The sequence below is a fragment of the Pteropus medius genome, unplaced genomic scaffold (assembly GCF_902729225.1).
Source record: "Pteropus medius unplaced genomic scaffold, Ma_sr-lr_union100, whole genome shotgun sequence".
Taxonomy (NCBI): domain Eukaryota; kingdom Metazoa; phylum Chordata; class Mammalia; order Chiroptera; family Pteropodidae; genus Pteropus; species Pteropus medius.
This window is the reverse complement of record NW_024348242.1, coordinates 5,776,991-5,796,346: the sequence shown is the minus strand read 5'-3', so window position 1 is coordinate 5,796,346 and position 19,356 is coordinate 5,776,991. Positions and strand designations below refer to the sequence as shown.

At 50.0% G+C, this 19,356-nt stretch overlaps 1 protein-coding gene across 3 annotated transcripts in view; it reads left to right on the top strand.

Annotated features, from left to right (window-relative positions):
- The first annotated feature begins 9,698 nt into the window (after window positions 1-9,698).
- Window positions 9,699-19,356, top strand: part of HVCN1 (hydrogen voltage gated channel 1) — a 32,256-nt gene continuing 22,598 nt past the window's right edge. The window contains exons 1-3 of one of the 3 annotated variants that reach the window (XM_039879438.1): window positions 9,699-9,777; window positions 10,210-10,299; window positions 14,566-14,605. In XM_039879438.1, coding sequence (XP_039735372.1) covers window positions 14,585-14,605 — 21 coding nt within the window. In that variant the 5' untranslated portion in view covers window positions 9,699-9,777; window positions 10,210-10,299; window positions 14,566-14,584. Of the gene's footprint in view, window positions 9,778-10,101; window positions 10,121-10,209; window positions 10,300-10,886; window positions 10,941-14,565; window positions 14,606-19,356 lie in introns of those variants that run through there. The other 2 variants (XM_039879439.1, XM_039879440.1) reach the window with 2 other exon arrangements.

Sequence of the window (19,356 nt, the reverse complement as noted above, 5' to 3'; positions counted from 1 at the left end):
TGAGGAGCCTGGTGTGTGAGGGGAGATCAAGGCCAGAGCGGCAGGGGCAAGGTAAAGAGGGGTGAAGGCGAGGCGTGGGTGCGGGGGGACTGGACCAGGCTTTAGGGCCTCTTGGGCCACAGTTAGCATCTTAATCTGAAGAGCAAGGGGAGGGCCAGTGAAAGTTCCTGAGCTTCGTGATGCAAGAAAAGCTACCTGGACATTTTTATAGTATGCTGTATGATTTGGGGGATGTCTGTGATATTTCTTAATGAAGAGATGAGATTTTGTAAAAATCACCCTCAGTCGAAGTGGAGAGACTGTCACAAACAAAGGGCAGTGGTGACATGGCTCGGGATGGTCGTAGTGAAGATGGGAAAAGGGACAGACCCCAGCAGCACCGGGAGGGAGAGGTGTGGAGCCTCCACTGAGCCATCAGGAGTGGGGTTAAGGAGGGATCAAGACTCCATGTCTAGCGTGAAAGTCTACATGCCGAACGAGCAAAAGGTTCTATTTTCAATCTAAAGACAACAGGCATATTGCAAGGTGAAGATATTGGGTGATTATGAAACCATCAGTCAATGGAAGGGCTCCATTTCTTGTTATTGAAAATCTAGAGAGACTCGTTTTCACATCCAAGCTGGTGGCAGGACCTGGAGTGGATCCCAGGTCACCTAGTTCAGCCACTGGTTCTCAGACTGGGTGCCAAGAGAACCCCCTGGGATGCTTGACAAAGATGCAGAGTCCTGGGCCTTGCCTCCAGAGATTCCAATTTGGAAGTTAGGGCCCAGGAATGGGGATTTTCATCAAGTTCTATATCAGAGTGATGCAGACACTGGGGGTTCGTGGACCACACTCGTGAAAACACTGCTCTAGGCCCTACTACTTTCATAAAACACAAAGATAATCCCCGACACCTGCCCTCCCCACTCCCGCCCCCGCCAGTGGAGATAAAAAGAAGCCCGACATCTTTTCCTCTTAGTTGGCACTCTTAGGTGCCAGGGACAGGAATGCCAATCAAACAGCTCTGGCAAAAAGGGAATTTACTGGCTTATGAACCTGTCATGTCCAGGTTAGCTCTGGGCACAGCTGGATGCAGGGCCTCAGGTGAGATGTCAAGGTGTGGCCTCTGTTTTTCCTCCTCTGCTCTCCTCCTGTGCTGGCCTAACTCAGGCAGGCTTTCTCTGCGTGATGCCCCACGGGTCCAGGGTCACCCATTCTTGCGAATAGCAGTCCCGGCAGAGGGCTTCTCAGCTGAGAGTTCTGATCGGAGTCCCCCAGGGAGCCTCACTGGCCTGGCTAGATCAGCCTCTCTCAAACCACCTGGATTTTAGGGGACGGCCAACATTACCAGAAGAAAGGGGAAAAGATGCTGAGCAGGAAAACACACAAGGTGTTTTTCCACCACACTCTCTTAGGGAGAAATAGCCCCAAATACAACAGGCCGTCTCATAGGTAGTGAGCTCCCCACTACAGAGCATAGTCAAGCCGTGGCCAGGGAGCACTTCTAAGATGCTACCCCAGGAAAAGTTTTCTTACACATGATTCTCATTCCTCTAGAACTCGGCTCTTACGATGTCCATTCCCCTTTACCTAACCCAGGAGACCCAGCTTAAATGCCACTCCCCCCAGCCCAGGAACCCTCCTCCCTGCAGCTGCCCTGTCTGTGGCTTTGCTTTTCTCTGTGTGGCTGTCACTACAGCTCCTGCAGACAGAGTGGGTTCAAGTCCTGCCCTGCCACTCTACGGCTGGGTGACCTTGGACAAGTGACTTCACTTCTCTGAGCCTTGTTTTTCTTATCGGTATAACTGGCAGTTGCCCAAAGACAAACTTCTGCCCATCTTCAATAATCACAGACTTTCTAGCTCAGTACATTTCCCATGCTCCCTTGCAGCTAGGTATCCTGGCACTATGGGTTGCCCCTGGGATAGGATAGGAGCAGCAGCATCGTGAGGCCACTGTGACGAGACAGCTGGCACCCATGTATTGTCCCTTTCTTGTTCGTCCCCTCCTCGGTCCTCCAGCCTGAAACGCAGACACTGCCATCTTTGACCACAAGGAGGAAGCCCTAGAAACGGCAGAGCAGTGAGTGGGGAGAGGCTTGGTGGGACCGAGGCACCTTGCCAGCCCTGGACTTTGCACCTCTCTAGCCTTGGGCATGAGAAATAACTTCTGGCTTGTTTAAGCCAATTACATTTGAGGTTTTCCAGTCCTAACCCATCCGACTTCCTGCCCCCCGGGTTGTTGTGGGGCTGCGTGTGACTCGCCCAGGGCGGTGCCGGGCGTGCCGTGGGTGCTCACTCGTGCGGGGGATATTGTTCTCACTGTCTGTCTGGTTGTGCCTCATATCTGAGTGGGTGGTTTACCACTCTGCCCCCTGCACAAAGGGCTTGCTCCTTAACAGCGGGGACCTCGTCTTCTCTCTCTCCCTCAGCTCTGGCCTGCCCTCCTTGGACGCAAATGACAGAAGCCAGCTCAGGCTGACAGAAGCAAACAGGACAAGCACCAACAGCCCACCCTGACATGAGCGGATGCCAGCCACAGGCCCTCTCTCTGTCTCTCTCCCAGTGGCTCCATTTAGGTCACGTGCCCCCCTCTCAAGCTGGATGAGGGGAGACTTGATGAACAGTGCCACCGGACCAGACCCGGCATGTGCGAGTTAGTTCCCCAAATGAGAAGTGGATGCCGTTACTAAGAGAAAACGAAATGGGTGCTGAGCTGCAGCCAACACCCAACAAATGCCCAGGGGTGGACGGGGGCCGGATGTTCCTGGCAGTCGGTAACCCTGACTCAAAGAATAGTGAAATGTATCACCTCTCAAAACCAGAGGGCTGCACGTGGCCTCTGGGGAGAGTGGGTCGGTGACTCGGCAGCATCGCTGGGGCCAGGTGCTGTCCACCCCTCGCTCACAGTGCTGGCACTGTGTCCAGACTTTGACAGGAGGAAGGAGAGAGGCAGTCTCCTCCTGTAGTGCTTCCCAGAGGCTCCCGCAGACTTGCCCAGGGTCTCGCTGGCCAGAGCTTCGGGTCACAGGCCCTGTCCTAGGACACAATGGCGGGAAGGAATGGAATCGCCAAGATTGGCTTAGACGGAGCTCCTGGGTGGAGAGAAGTTGGGGCGCTAGTCCCAGTCTGCTTCTGGACTGATGTGGGACCCATCTGGTGGGACCCAGCGGGCCAGTGGGGCTGACCCACATAGTAGAGTAGTTCCTGTAAGTCACCAGCAGGTGGAACAAGGTGATGCTGCTAAATCTTTCAGCGTGAGGTTCTGATCTCCAAAATGAAAGTCAGAAAATATTTCCAGTGTCTTCTGCCCACCTCTTCCCAAGGTTAATTTTCATCCACTTCAGTAGGCAGGAAAGATTCCAGAAAACTGGAGAACTTGACCCACAAACATTAGCACCATTGCTCCTGCCACAGGTGGGGAAGGAGTCCATTGAGAATCCTGTATTTGGAGCACGGTTCATGTTCCAGCTCTGCCTCTTGCCAGCTGTGCGGCCTTGTAAGGAACTTGGGAGTCTCAGTCTTCTCTGTGAAGCGGGCACGGTGCTTGGTGTACGGTAAACGCTGAATGAGCGGGAGTTCTTACACTTCAGGTACCATGCTAGGCCCGCGGGGACTCTGGTGTGGGCCGATTGTCCCCTTTCTCTGCTACCTTCATGAGGGTCATTCTTCTCCGAGTGGTTTCAGTGTCTTTTCTCCACTTCCCTCCCTCTCTGCCTCTTCGGCCCACCCCTTTCAGCACTCAACACCATTCCCTCCCCCACCTTACCTTCCTCAACAAACTCTCCTCTTGGTTCCCAGGACCCCCCACGCCCTTTGTCTTTCCTTCCACTTCCTGGTCACTCTCTGTCTCCCTCGTAGCCCCTTCCTCACCTGCTCGACCTCAGTCCCGGGTCCCTTTGTCTACACTCCGGGAGGGGCTCCTCAGCCTGGCCCAGGGTCTTCAGCATCAGCTATGCACTGAAGATCCCCTAAAAAATAAAAATCCCTATTTTTCTCTACACTCAATACTTTTGTTTCAACAAATGTGTGGATTTTCCACACCAAGCAGTTCTGACGCTAACTGCCTGGAGTTAGCACAGGTCCACAGGTTAAGGGGCTCAGTCCCACAAGACTTCCCCGGCCACTTCAGAAGCCAGTTGCAAGTCCAGGTTGTCACTTGTGCTTCTGACTGACCAGAGATAAATCAGAGGTCCCCATGACCCTCTCCTCAGATTCAGTAATTTTTCCAAATGGCTCACAGAACTCAGGGAAATGGTTTACTTACAATTAAAGGTTTATTATAAAAAGGACATACACTGAAAAAAAAGAAAGAAAAATAAATAAATAAAATGACACAACTCAGGAACAGCCAAATGGAAGAGATGCACAGGGCAAGGCACTGGAGGGGTGGGGCACCCAGCTCCCACTCCCTCTCCAGGCATGCCACCCTCCCAGCACCTCCACGTGTTCACCAACCCAGAAGTTCTTCAAACTCCCTACTTTGGGAATTTTTATGGAGGCATCATTATGCTCTCTGGAGAATGGACAGGTGGGACTGGAAATTCCAAGCTTCTAATCATGACTTGGTCTTCCTGGAGACCAGCCCCAACCCAGGAGCCCACCAAGAGTCACCTCATTAGGACAGAAGATGCCCCAGGAAATTCCAAAGGATCGAGGAGCTCTGTGTCAGGAACCTGGACCAAAGACCGAATATTAGAACAGAAGATGCTCCTAGTGTTATTACTTAGAAAATTACAAGAGCTTGAGGAGCTCTGGCCAAGAGACCAAAATATTTCTTGTACCACAAAATTATACCCCACACCTTCCTGCCGAGTCCTAGACTCAAATCCTACTGCCCACACGACACCACCACTTAAACAAGTCCAACCGAACATTATTAAAACCTCCACCTGTCCCCCTCCCAGACTTCTTCACCTCGGTGACGGCCCCCAGGTGCTCCAGCCTCTTTCTTACCTCCCACATCCAATCCGTCCACGGTTCTCACGTGCTCACTCTGTCTCCCAAACGGATCCCAAACCCAGGACCTCCGTTCCTTCCCTACTCCCCACATCCTCGTCCATCGTCATCTCTCCCCTGCACTCCCGTTTTTCCCTTCCCTACAACCCAGCCCCCACCGAGCAACCAAAGTTATATCTTTGGAAAATCAAACTATGTCACAGGATGAAAGGACAAACAAAACGTGGTCTGTCCATGCAGCGGTGTATTCAGTTATGACAGGAATGATTCGACGCTACGACGTGGATGAACCTCGAAAATATGCTGAGTGAAATAGGCCAGTCCCAAAAGGCCACATGTTGTCTACTCCCATTTACATGAAATTCCCAGAAGAGGCAAATCGGTGGAGACAGAAAGCAGATGAGTGGGTGCTTAGGGCAGGAATGGGGAGTACCTGAGATGATGGAAAAGTTCTTTAACTGAGTATTGGTAAAGGTTGCACATCAGTATGAATATACTAAATGTCACCGATTGTACACTGTATGATGGTTAAAATGATAACATGTGCATTTTACCATACCCGCCGCCCCCGCCAAAGAAAACGATGACCCTTCCCTTGCTTCAAATTCCCAAGCCCCGTGCTTTTGCACGAACTCCAGCCCCTCCCGTTGGCCTCTGCCTTGCTCTCTGGCCTTACTTCTCACCACTCTCTTCCCTTCCTATCACGTCTCTGTAATGCTGGCCTCCTTTTGGTTTCTCACCAGGCCAAGGCTTCTCCCATCTCAGGCCCTTTACACATACTGTTCTCTCCGTTTAGAAGGTTTTCTCCTTTTTATGGTCGGCTCTACATCAGCTTTTAGTAATAAGTGTCGCAGAAGCCTTCCCTGACCACCCTACCTTGGTAGGGCCTCATCTCTACCCACACCACCGTTCTCTGCCGTAACCTCCTGGTCATTTCTTTCATAATACCATCATTGGGTCTTTTTGTAGAGAGGAAGTTCGATGAGAGGCGGTGAGACCTGTCTGTCCCATTCATCTCTGTGTCCTCAGTGCCAACTCATAGCTGGCACTCAGAAATTATTTGCTAAGTCAATGAAAGATCAGCCAGCTAGCAAGGGAAGAGATGGAGGCAGGATCTAAAAGCAAGTGTCGCTGATGCCACCTCCTATGTGTTTTCTACTCTTCCGCGTGATTCTGAACCACGGAGCAGAAGTTTGAGCTGAGTATCAGAGAAGGGGGAGGGGTCAGAGTTAGCTGTGACCTTTGAATGAGCTACATTATCATACAGAGGTACACGACAGCCTTGTGCAGATGACCTTGTGTGGCTGTCACTTCCGTAGATGACTCTTACATGCTGGGAAAGGAGCCTCTGGACTCAGACGGCAGACGCAACTCTGGGAAATTCAAACAGCCCTGGCTGAGATCTACTTCTCTCTTCTCCTTTCCATCTTTGCACGTTCTCCTAGAGCCAGACCTGGCTTTCCCCCTAGGAAGGGAAGTGGTCAACTGCAACAGCTGAAAACACTGCCCTGGAGGAAGCAAAATCAGCAGAGGCAGCCCTATCTCTTCCCACTGGGCAAAGCCGGAATTAGCCACTGCCCTAGCCTGGTGCCAGCTGTTCTAGGCACAAGTAGGCCCAGACCCAAGGGCCACACTTAGAGCTTCCCCGGAATGCTCCATGACATTCAAAGGCGGGACATCCAGAAAGCTCCTAGAACAAGGACTGACACATACTGAAACAAGCTGGGCTTGCTCCTTGATAAGAAATGTGACCAATGTGGGTGGGGGTTAGGGGGAGGGTCCCTTGTGCAAGAGAACCATGCGAGTATTGCCCAAACCAGAGAGCAAGTCCTTCCTCTACAGCAGGAGTTCCTAATCCGTCTTGTAACATGGGTCCTCTTATCAGAATGTTTCAAATGCTTGAACTAGAATGCATCATATTACAAAGGACACCAGCTATCTTGAAATGCAGCTATTATTTTTTAAATCGTAGTGAAGTAATAGGTGAAATTCTTTGCGAGCATATAAAACTAAGAACTAAGAGCTGGTTCAGTAACTACGTCACATTGAAGTAGTGGTGAGTATAAGTTATATTTTGAGATATTTACAAATACCATATTGTGACCTGAAAACACTTATGACTTTGACTGATGACGAAGTCATGGGTACTGCTAATACAGCTGTGGTTTGTTGCCTACATTCATAACTGAAAAAAAAAAAATGCTAAATTTCAGTTAATGGTTAATGGAGATAAAGAGGTAATTGTTTTCCCATCCAAGTTTATGGACCTCTTGGATTCTTTCTTTTGCAGGGGACCCTGCCCTGAGGATTGCTGGCCTCAGCTCCCCAACCTCCCTGGGAGCTCACTGAGAACAAGGGCTGCTCCTCCATCTCATATTTAGTTACCAGAAAGGGCCTACCACACAGTAGGTATCCAATACTACACTGTTGAGTCTCTTGGATTTTCTAGGTAGACAATTACATTATTTGCAAATGACAGTTTTTCTCTTTTCAATCTTTGTACCCATCCTTTCTTGCCTTATTGCATTGGCTGGGATCTTCAGTTCAGTGTTGAAGAGAAGCCCCAAGGGGGGGGGGCACCCTTATCTATTATGCTGAATATTCATTTATTAATCTACGCTATTGCATAATTATATCATGGAATATAAACCACCTACTATGTGCCCAACTCTATGCTGGGGATAAAGATGTATCTTTTCTTGTCCACTGAGAAGACTGAGTAATAGAAGGATTTCAGTAAAGACAGTGATATTGAGAACTTTACTAAATCTCTAGACTTGCTGACCTGCTCCCTCAGGATCCTGATCCTTAAAAGGTATGGAAATAGGTTCCTGCTGGTGGCTCCAGTCTTCAGGCCACAGGCAAGGTTGGAAGCTGCAGGCTTTCCCAGGCCCACTGCCATGTGGGGCAAAGAGGCAGCACACGGGAGGAGAAAGGAATGGTGCCTCTAGCAGGCTTCAGCCAGAGGCTCAAGCCAGCGGCAGGGTTTGAACCTTGCCTTAGAAGGACCTGTCGAGGCCAGCACCTGTCTGTACGAAGCTTATAACTGCAGGCGAGACAGTTGTTCAAACCAACAGAAAGAGGCCTGCAGCTTCCAGGTGGGCAGATAGGTGAGGGGATGTCTGATACCTGTTCCCGCCCCCTTTTCTCTCCTCATCCGTGAGGGAGCGAACGCAGAGGAAGACTGGAAGGACCAGTCCACCCGACCTCTCCACTTGTCCAGCTGGACCTAGAGGGGGAGGGGAGTTTTTAGTTAAACACAAGGTTGAAGTTTAAAATGGACCAGACCATGCCTTCAGGACTGGAATGGGACTATTGTAATCATAAAATGTGGCTGAGAAGTCAGATCAAACCAAGATGTTTTAAGAAAGCCTGCTGCCCAGCAGGAGGTGGAAGGCAGGATGGAGAAGAGGGACTCAGTAGAAGCTAATGGAAACAATAGCCCTGTGGTGTGCCAACTACTGGCTTCCCAAAGATACCCACATCCTAACCCCCAAAACTTGTAAATATGATACCTTACCTGGCAAAAGGGACTTGAGATGTGATGAAATCAAGGATCTGGAGATGGGGAGGTTATCCTGAATGACCAGGTGGGCCCCATGAAATCACAGGGGTCCTTTTAAGAGGAAAAGAGAAGAGTCAGAACTAGAGAAGATGTGATGATGATCCAGAGGTCAGAGTGATGCAGCCAGGAGCCGAGGAAGGCAGGCAACCTTTGGAAGCTGGAAAGGCAAGGAATGGATCCATCCCCCCCACAGCTCCCCATCCCCACCCCAGAGCCTGCAGAAGGAACAGAGCCCTGCCAGCACCTTGATTTTTGCCTTGCAAGACCCATCCGGACTTCTGACCTCCAGAGATGTGTTGTTTCAAAGGTTGTTTTAAGTCACTAGGTTTGTGGTGACTTTGTTACAGCTGCCATAAACGAATTCAACTCCAGGGAATTGAGGCTCCTCCCAATCCCAGCTAAACCAGAAGCAGGGAGGTGTGCAGAAGATAGACGGCTTCTGGCCTAGGAAGTTTGGGACAAATGGCCTTTGGGGGAAGACCGAGACTAATGGAACCACTGATTCCAGTGTGAGCAGCAAAGCGGCAGAAATAAGGCATGAATAAAGTGCTGGCGAAGCCTGGGCAAAGAAGGCGCACAAGGGAGGGACTTCACAGCTGGGCCCGGCAGGTGAGGAGTCGTTGGCCTGAGCAAGGGCTGCGGGCAGGAAGGCTCCGCGCGCCTGTCAATACCGGCCCTGGAGCAGGGCACCCCCTTTTCACTTCTAGCCTCAGCCCCCATCCAGGGACATCCTGACAGCTTCGAGGTTGGTCGCTCCCCCTTAGAACATTCTGCCCCGCCACACCCGCATGCCAGATACTGTGCAGGGAGCAAGCAAGGCCCCCCCTAAAGCAAGCCAAGAGTTGGGGGGGGGGGGCGCCAGAAGCCAGGTCCTGCTTCCCAAGTGTGTGTGTGGTGGAGAAGGGGATGGACCTATCCCCCCCCCCCCCCGCCTCCGTCCTGCTGGCCTTTGTCCATCTGCGGGACAGCGGGAGGCCCCGGCCAGGCTCGAGTCTGCGGAGCCAGAGGGGGGCTGGGTGGGGGAAGCTGGAGATCAAGAGGGTGGGTCGATAGACAGGCAAGAACGAGGACCCTGGGACCGAGACACAGGCTGGAGCCAGAGGCCACGGCGGGACGGAGTGAGTGGGCGGCCGGGGGCGGGGACGGGGAGGAGGGGACGGGGCGGGGACGGGGGCGGGGACAGGGCGGAGGGGCCAGAGGGGCGGCCCGGGTGGCCCCGGCCCCAGCCGCGCTCGCAGTTGCAGCGGCGGCCGCGGGCTGGCGGGGCGCGGGGTGAGTGCTCCCGGGCGGGGGCGTGCCCCCTCTCGGCGTGCGGCCCCTCGGCCCGCGTCCTCCGAGGGGAGCAGGCCTCCCGCCATCCTGCTGGGACCCCGCGGGATCCCAGCCCGCCCCAGCTGCCCTCGGTTCCAGCGTTTCCCAGCGCGGGCCCACGCGGGCGGGCAGATTCCCCCGGGGACCCCTGCCTTGCCCAGGGGGTGCTGGAGTCCATCAGAGGGGCAGAACGGGAAACGACATGCACGGGACCCGGGAGCGAAGCCCCTCTCGGCCTCAGTCATCTCCCATTGGAAATGGGGGTATTGCTAAGAACTACCTTTTCGTCCGGAGTCTGGGCCAGGTGCCTTGACTTAAGCTCACGCCAGGCAGCAGCAGCAGCAGCACGTGAGGGTGAGGTAGGTACCAACCATCCTTGTCTTCCTCTTACAGGTGAAGAGACCAAGACTCAGAGAGGCCACGCCATTTGCTTGCCTTGGGTCACGCAGCCAAAGGACTGAGAGCCAGAACTTACACACCCAGGTGGGTGCGAAGCCCTGAGTTCCTTTATTCCCCATCCCTGCCCCGCCCCCAGACTCTAGGGAGAGAAGTGGGGGTTGGGGGGTGGGAGGGATAAAGCCAATGCCAGGTATCCTAGGAGGAGGCTGAAATGAGCCAGCCACCCTGAAGGAAGGACACCCAGGGCAGCAAATCCTTCTCCTGGGTAACAGGTGGGAGGAATCTGAATGGTGGGTTGCAGTCAGGTTAAACTCCAGGAGTGGGGGGAGCAGTGCAGCCCCCTCCGGGAACTCCCAGGCCTTATCTCAGCACCTCCGCTGGGTCCCGGGGGCGCTTCTGGGCTTAGCCATGAGACTTTACCTCTCTGTACCTCTTATCTGTCCCATGGCATTAAGCGTGGCACCCACCTTATGGGATTGCTGAGATTAAATGAGATGACTGGTGTGAAGGCCTAGCCTAGTGCCGGGCCCCATCTGTGCCCAGCTCCATCCCCGCCCCTCTGAAGCACTTCTCTGTCCTGGACACCTTTAACCTCGAGTCAGTCAGAGCTGTCTGATATCTGCAGTGTTTCCGGGCAGCCCCGCCAAGCAGCTGGAGCTTCTTGAGTAAGACCAAGGCTGGGGGTGGCAACTTCTTCCCTCTCTGACCCCCTCGAGGAAAGGCTGGTAAGAGCAGGGTTTTGAAAATCTTCGAGCTGCAGCTTGCACAATTCCAGAACCTCTCTGCATCCCCCAAGCCCTCCCCCGCCACTGCTTTAGCAAGAAGGAGGAAGCCCAGGTATCCTTGCCCCCAGCCTGCTCTTCTCCATAAGCCCCCCAGGCTGCTCTTCTCCTCATCCCACATCAAGGCCCACCCCCACATCAAAGCCCCACTGCACGTTCTACCCTCAGCATATTCTGTATCTGGCTGCTCCTCTGCGCTCCCACCTCGACCCCCAGACCCTCAGCATTGACGGGGCCTACTTAATTCCCGACTGTCCTCTCCCACCACCATCCTCTTACCCTGCTACCCAGTGTAGCCACAGCTCTCTCCTTGGCCATGCCCGAGTTCTCTGCTCTCAGGGCCTCTGCACGTGCTCTTCCTCTTGGGAATGTCCTTCCCTGCCATCTTCGTGTAACTTAACATCCTTGCAATTCAGGGACCACCCTATAAGGCTCAGAAGTCTGCCCTGACCACCCCACTGCCAGAGCCACACGCGCTTGCACCCCGTTGCATTACCGTTTCTCCATCTTCCCTTGCTTAGACCTGGATGATGATTCCTTGCTCATGTTTTTCCCTTGGTTCCTCGTTGGTCTCACCGGCTAAAATGTCAGCCTACCAGGGCCCTGATCTTTTTCTTGCCTCTTCCCTTCAGATTCCCTAGAACCCAGGACTCTGCCTGGCACACGGTAAAAGGTCTGATAATTTTGTACAGTTGCAAGCAGAGTGTACAACCCTCAGAGTTCTCCTCATTGCCTCACGGCATTCTTTCTGCATAGACCTCCGAGTTGCCATTCCTCCTAACCACCCACTGCCTTCCTCAGCTTTTCTTTAAATCAGGGCTTGGATGCTGTTTCCAGCTTCTAGCCGTAATACCAGCTTAGCTTTAAACATTTTTTTGTGCAAATTGCACATGTTTGTTTGTTTGTTTGTTTCTGCTACCGAGTGATCTCTTTTGACATATATAGTTCCCAAACTGTTGAAGTCAAGGGTGTGATCATTCTGAAGGCACATGCCACTTACTACCAGGTGGCTGTTTAGAAAACTTATCCCTGGCAATGTGTGCAAGTCTTTCTACAGCCCCACAAGCATTGGGTGTTCTCATTTTTATTTGTTTTGTCTCTTTTAATGGAGAAGTCATGTTAGGTTTAAATTTTCTGTTGCTTGAATTACTGAAGCTGGGTATTTTTCTAGGTAGGTACTAGTTCTGTTTCCTGTCTTATGAAAGAAGGAAATGTCCACGGCACCTTAATTCTCCCCTTCACCTTCACGTGTGGCGATGGTTCCACTTGAGCCCCCCTCGTGAGATCAGGGTGACATGCCCCAGGGGCTGGAACAGGAACACGCGGAACCAACCTCCGCTGGTTGCAGAAACTGCTCTGCCAGTCAACCAGCAAGAAACTCTTTGAAAGTCCCTTGGCATGGTGCTGTGGGGAGAGAAAGAACTGCTTTTTTTTTTTTTTTTTTTGAAGTGTGGTGGTGAATTTTTTTTTTAAATGGTAATTTTTTTAAAAAATCATAGAAGTGACACCCAGCGTGCCAGGTTCTTTATTGGAACATTGGGGCAGCAAAGATTGGGAAACAACCTGTGAGTTGGTCACTGGTGGGACTAGGCACACGCCTCCGGTGGGGGGCGGAATCCTGTGCTGTCAGTCACTCCTAACAGTGCACTTGATCTAGACAGACTGACATGGGACGACCTCTGAGATACTGTGTTAACCTCCTGTGGCTGCTGTAACAAATGACCATAAATCTGATAGCTTAAGACAACACATTATCTTACAGTTCTGAGGATCAGATGTGCAAAATCAGCCTTAGGGAGCCCAGATCAAGGTGTCAGCAGGGCTGCATTGCTTCTGAAGCTCTAGGGGATAATCTGTCTCTTTGCCTTTTCCAGCTTCTAGAGGCCACCAACATTCTTTGGCTCATGACCCCTTCTCTCCATCTTCAAAGCCAGGAGCATAAAATCTTCACATCTCTCTCTGACTCCAGTCTCTGCTTTCATAGTCGCATCTCCCTCTACATCTGATTCTCCTGCTCTGTTTGTAAAGACCCTTCTGATTCATTGGGCCCACCTAGATAATCCATCTCCGGATCCTTTAATCACATCTGCAAAATCCCTAGGGATTAGGATTAGGATGTGTGCATCCCCAGGGGACCATTATTCAGCCTACCACACCCTAAAGGGAAATAAGCAAGGTTCAGAGTAGCGTGGGCTCCTGTTTGTTTAAGGAAAAAAAAAAAAGAAAGAGAATAATAAATATGTACGTGCTTACAAAGGCACAGAATGCTCCGGAAGGCTAAGTAGGAAACTGGTAAGGGTAACCACTTCTGGGAAGAATGGGTAGAAAGGAAGCTTACTTGTCACAGTATATCTTTTTGTATTATTTAAATTTTTACTACATGTATATGTCACCTACATTAAAAATAATTTTGAAAAAGTAACACATAGTCATTGTAAAAGTTCAGACCTAAAAGCTAAGAGAGGAGAAATAACCACCCTACTCCCAAAATCACTCCCTTTTCCTCCAGCAGAAACCACTGTGAAGAGTCTGGCTATATCCTTGCAGACTTTTAAAAAATGCATTTGTAACCTTTTCACATAGATGGGATCATGCTCTACACGTTGTGATTTAATGAGGTGGGGGGCCTTGCTGTATTCACTTCCTTCCTCATCCACATATGAAGCTTTAATGGCACTGCTCTCTCACTGCTCAGATAGACCTTCACTGACTTAACAAGACCCCTGTTGGTGGATGTTTAGATTCTTCACTGCTTTCCAGAGCAATCTCAGCGCTGTAATCTATGGATTTTTTTAACTAGAGTGAAATTTATGTAACTTAAGACTAACTTTGGTAAAGTAAACAATTCAGTGGTGTTTAATGCATCGACAGTGTTATGCAGCCACCACCTCTGTCTAGTTCCAGAGCATGTTCATCACCCCAAAAAGAAACCCCCATACCCATTAAGCAGTGACTCCCCATTGCCTCTCCCCCACACCAACACCCCGCCCTTGGCAACCACCAATCTGCTTTCTGTCTACAGATTTGCATATTTCGGATAATACATATCAAGAGAATTGTGTCATATGTGATATTTTGTTTTTGGCTTCTTTCACTTAGCATAATATTTTAGAGGTTTCATTGATATAGCACATGTCAGTACTTCATTTCTTCTTATTAATTAAAATTTTATTGAGGTCTCACTAATTGACATATAAGATTATATTAGTTTAAGGTGTATAACAATGACATTTGTATATATTACAAAAGTATTTCATTTATTTTTATGGCTGGATAACATTCCCTGTGTGACTATGACATCTTATTTTATCCATCTATATGGTAGTGGACACTTGGGTTGTTCCAACCATTTGAATTCTGGGTACATGTATTTGATTGACTGCCTGTTTCTAATTCTTTTGGGAATCCCCAAGATGTACATCCTTCTACATACACTTTGAGCTTTATTGTTTACTATTTTCAGACATGTAAGTTTTTAAAAAAAATTGTAAGAAAGTGTTGCAAAACACATACTAAGGCAAACAATAGCAGTATGATAGATCTGGACAAATGTTTTCTCATTTTCCAGATCTGGAGTCAACAGGAAAATGGCCACCTGGAATGAAAAGGTAAGTGGACTCTGGGACCTCCCAGCCTTGAGAAGATAATTCTGTTTGGCGTTTCTAACAGGATAGAGGGGAAACACCTATGAGTTCCAATGGTTTTTAACCAGAGAGAGGCAAATGGAAACAGCTCACACTTTCCTTCATTTATATAGTTCACTATTAAATCAGGCGAACCAAAAAAGCAAGCGGAAATGCTTGGTGCTAGTTGTACTGTGGTGAATTCCTACACCTCTGGCTAATTCCTACACCTAGAGAGGGACTAGGTCAGCCTACACAGCCATTCAGGAAAAGAATTTTGACACTGTTATCAGGAATCATGAAAATGTTTATGATCAAACTTGTTCATCTCACTTACAGGAAAGGAAATAACCAGTAAAAAGGAAAAAGCATAATTGACAGCACCATATTTTTTAGTGCATAAGACACCATTGAGTGTAGACACACTGTTACTTTATGTACTATGAAGAAGAAAAAACAGTGCCGCCATTTACCGAGATAAAATGTGACACAGCGCTGAAACTAGTCAAATGTAAAACACATGCAGATTTCGGAAATGTTAAAATGATAAAATGTGATCTTAAAATTAATAAAAGTGCTAAAAATGAGGAACAATCGGAAAATGCAATTGTGAGAGTATTGACTCTTTGGTAAGTTTCTTGGCCAAACGGTCTAAGTCTGATGCGTATAACTTAGTGGGAAAAATAGGATCCATAATTGTCTGCACTCTGATTATAACTGTAAAAGACATGGATTAGGCAGAGAGGTAGGCGGATGATGATAAGTTTGGTGTGTTGGGGTTATTATGAATTTATTTCCTTTTGTACATGTTTTTGCAATATCAATCCTGAAAGAATTTTGCGTAGGGTGAAGTTCTGCTCATTGCAATAAATGACAGCAGGTAAAGCTGGAGAGGAGGTCCAGGTGAGTGTGAGGGGGAGTGTGGAGGGCACAGACCCAGCAGAGGAAGCAGAGGGTTGGAATGCAGAGCCGAGGATCTGCCTGGGGACTTCCTGGTGCAGGGAGCCTATGTCATCACAGAGAGGCCCATCTTGAGGGGCTGGTCCAGCGGCATTGCGGGGGACCTGGGGAAGACTGGGCCAGGACCACTTATAGCAAATAAGTCTGTTACTGATTCAAAGACCGAGTTCCTTTTAGAAATTTACCCTTAGGGAGTAAATTGTGTTTTTAAAACACTGTTTTAGTAGAATTGCTTTTAGGAGCTTTGTGATTGTTCAGCTCCCCAGCTGTTTGAGAGAAAAACAGCTGTGTCACAGGAGAAACCGGTGGGGGTTTTAGCCGTGGTTCAGACCTGATTTGCTGTAACCAGCTCTGCTGAGAGGGGCTGAGCGGGCTGGGGACACCTGCCCTCCTCAGAGCGCCCCTCTGCCCCTGCGCCTTCCTACCCTCGGAGCCTCAGCTTTCCTCTTCTGCAAAACGAGAGCAATAGCCTCTGATAGAGTCGTGAGGATGAAACAAAATGAGCTCGGAAAGCACTTGGCTGGAGGCTCGACTGCAGCCAACCCTTCAGCACAGGGCTGTGGGCGCAATCATGAGGATAAGCTGGCTTTGCAGCCCATCAGCTGACCTGGTCCCCATCTCAGATGATTTTGTGTCACCAGCCGCATCTGGGGAACCTAGGAGCCAGGAGTGCTTAGAAAGCCTCATAGCCCTTTGGCTCATTTCACACGAGGCCTCTGGAGGCCCCGGGTTTATTTGTGGTGCTGGTTCTCGACCTGGGCCGCTCATGGGAGATCCTGACACCCCAGGCCACCCCCAGACCAACTGAATCAAACTCAGGGCCTAGGACCCAGGCATCGGGGTTCTTTAGAGTTTCTAGGTGGTTTCTGTGTGCAGCCAGGGTGACAGCCACTATACAAGAAAGAGGGGTGCCCTGAACTCTGTTTATTCTAGCCTTTCCACTGCTGAAGCATCACTAAGACATTGGGGGACAAGGGGTGTCTTGATGACTCATTCACACTGGGGACAGGTTTTAATTTCTAGCTGGATAACTGCGTTTTTTTCTGTGCTTTCGTTTTCTTTCGATGCTTTTGTAAACAAAAGGAGGGGGCTCTGGGCCAGGCAGCCTGGGTAGGATTTTGAGCTCTGGCTGTGTGACCTGGGGCATGTTGCTTGGCCTCTCTGTTCCCGGTTTCCTCACCTGTAAATGGAGATTCAGGCCCCTACTTCATGGAGTTTCTGCAGTATGTTATAAAGGGGGCCTTGCACAGAGCTCAGAAGTGGCAGGTGCTCTACTTACAATCACTACAGTTTGCACTACTATAGATACCACTTCCCACATCATCTGCACCCAGCCTCATGGTCATTTTGGGTTGGCAGACTCTTATCAAGACAGGAGGGATTCTGACCCTGCAGATAAAGGAGACGCTGGAGTGCTTGGCTCTGGGGGGTACCTGGGCCGCCAGTTGGGCCCCTCAGCCCATAAGCAGCCCCCATACCCCAAGCTAGTCAGCTATCACCACGGTGGCTGGTTTTGTGAACCTCAAACTTCCTCCTCACCCTAGAGAAGGAAAAACTGTTACACTTATTTAAGGACTTCCCTGATTTTAAAAATAGGCATTCCTCAGAACACAAATCCCCAGGGGCTAGGGTGGGGCGTGGTGCTGGGGTCCCTGAGCTTATTGCTGGGAGTCTTCCAGCCAGGGATGCTGTCAACCCTCCAGGCATGCTTAGTGGGAAACTACAGTCAGCCGGATACAGGATAGGGCACGAGCAGGAGCCCACCTGGTCTCTGTCCTGATGGGGGCGACAGACTCCAGCAGTGGCACACCCAGGTGGACCTGACTCCACAGGGGAGTAGTGTAGGGCCTCGAGTGACAGCGAGGGGGCGGGGCTGGGGTGAAGGGGCGGGGGAGGTAACTGCTCACCCTGCACCGGGGATACTTGAGGGAGATCTCATGAAGGGGGAAAGAAAAGAAGGTAAATGACAAGGTGGAAAAGGGGTGGGAATTTTAGGCAGAGAAAAGTGTGCAAAGGCCCTGTGGTTAAAGGAACCTGTCAAGTACAGGGGGCCGAGTGGAGACAGTCTGGCCAGAGCAGAGGGTGGCGAATGGTGAGGTCAGATAGGCAGAGGACACAGCATGCAGAATAGGCGTGGGCCTCTGCAAGGCACTTAGGTCTTTATTTTTAAGAGCGGCAGGAAGCCGAAGAAGAGCTTTAAGTAAGGGAGTGTGTCAGAGGTCCCCAAGATCACCCCCAGATTCAGTGATTCGCTAGGAAGGCACATAGGACTCAGCATGCAGTTTGACTCATGGCTAAGATTTATTACAGCAAAAAGACACAAATTAAAATCAGCAAAGGGAAAAGGTACATGAGGTGACATCCAGAGGAAGCCAGGCTCCAGCTTCCAGAGCCTTCTCCCAGTGGAGTCACACAGGACACACTTAATTCCTCCAGCAGTAGGTTGTGACAATGCGTGTGAAATGTTGGCAACTAGGAGAACTTGTTAGAGACTCAGTGCCCAAGGTTTTCACTGGGGGCTGGGCACACAGGCACCTTCTGCCCAGTGCTTATAAGAATTCCAGACTCATGGAAGGAGAGCAGGTGTTTACCATAAAACGCTTTGTTTATACAGACAGTATAAGCACAGCGAGCTGTTCTCCATCAGGGCACGGAGGGAACCCTCTCCAAATCCCAAGTTTCCGGGTACCAGCCAAGAGCCATGCAGGCCTTCCTAAGGACAGCAGCCTCAGGCTTTTTCTGCACGGGGAGTGACATGGTTATGTCTCAAGAAGTGCTGTCTAGCTGCCTCTGAGAATGCAAGAGTGACGAGGAGAGCAGCAAGGAGCTGGGATGTCTTCTTTGTGAGAGGATGAGGCAGGGCCAGGGTGGTGGCAGAGGATGGGAGAAGTAGACATCGATTCCAGGGTCGTTTAGATGCTAAAATGCACTGGGCTTAGGGACGAGTGGGCCGCGGGGGAGAGAGGGAAGGCAGGGATTGGAGGCCACTTCTGATCTTGCCTGGGTGTGTCTTAGGACCCCCTGAACCAGAAGACAAGAGACCCAGGTGCACGTCCATGAACTGTGCACTGACTAGTGGCGGTTGCCATGTTACAGAGCCTCAGTTTCCCCATCTGCTAAGCAGGAGGAGATTGCATCTCAGAACCTTGATTCCACCTCTTACAATATCATTATTCTTTCTGCTTTAAAAATCCAGCTTTTCTGCTATATTTCCCCCTAATTAGCCGGTAGACTTGAATTCATATATTGACTTTACCACTTATGGTTTTTTGTTTGTTTGTTTCTTTAAAAAAATTCTACATAAACAGATTCTCAGTATAAGAAATTAAAACAGCAAACTAGACTAGTATATATCAGGTTGAATCACATGAAATTGTCCATTTCTACCAGTTTTGACCTACAAAAACAGTAATTTTTTAGTCTTTTATTTCAGTAAAGTTTTCTTGAGTTATATCTTAAACTATTCTGTTCCTTTGGTTTCCCTATTCAGAGATTCCAGTTATGTATGTATTGGGTATGTATGCGTATATATATTCATTCTCCTTCCTTCCCTTCCCCCAAATACTTCATTCACCCCTCAATTCTCTGCAGGATGGATCTGCCTCCAAAAATGACTATTTCTTGTGGTAAAACCCAATAGAAAAACATTTTGAAACTTTCTCGTCACCCTCCAAGTCCACTCCCTTCCCAGAGATAACCATTTGGTTTGGGTCGTTGATTTTTACCTGCTTTTAACCAAAGTGGAATTATACGGTATATTCCAGTCTGAAACATGC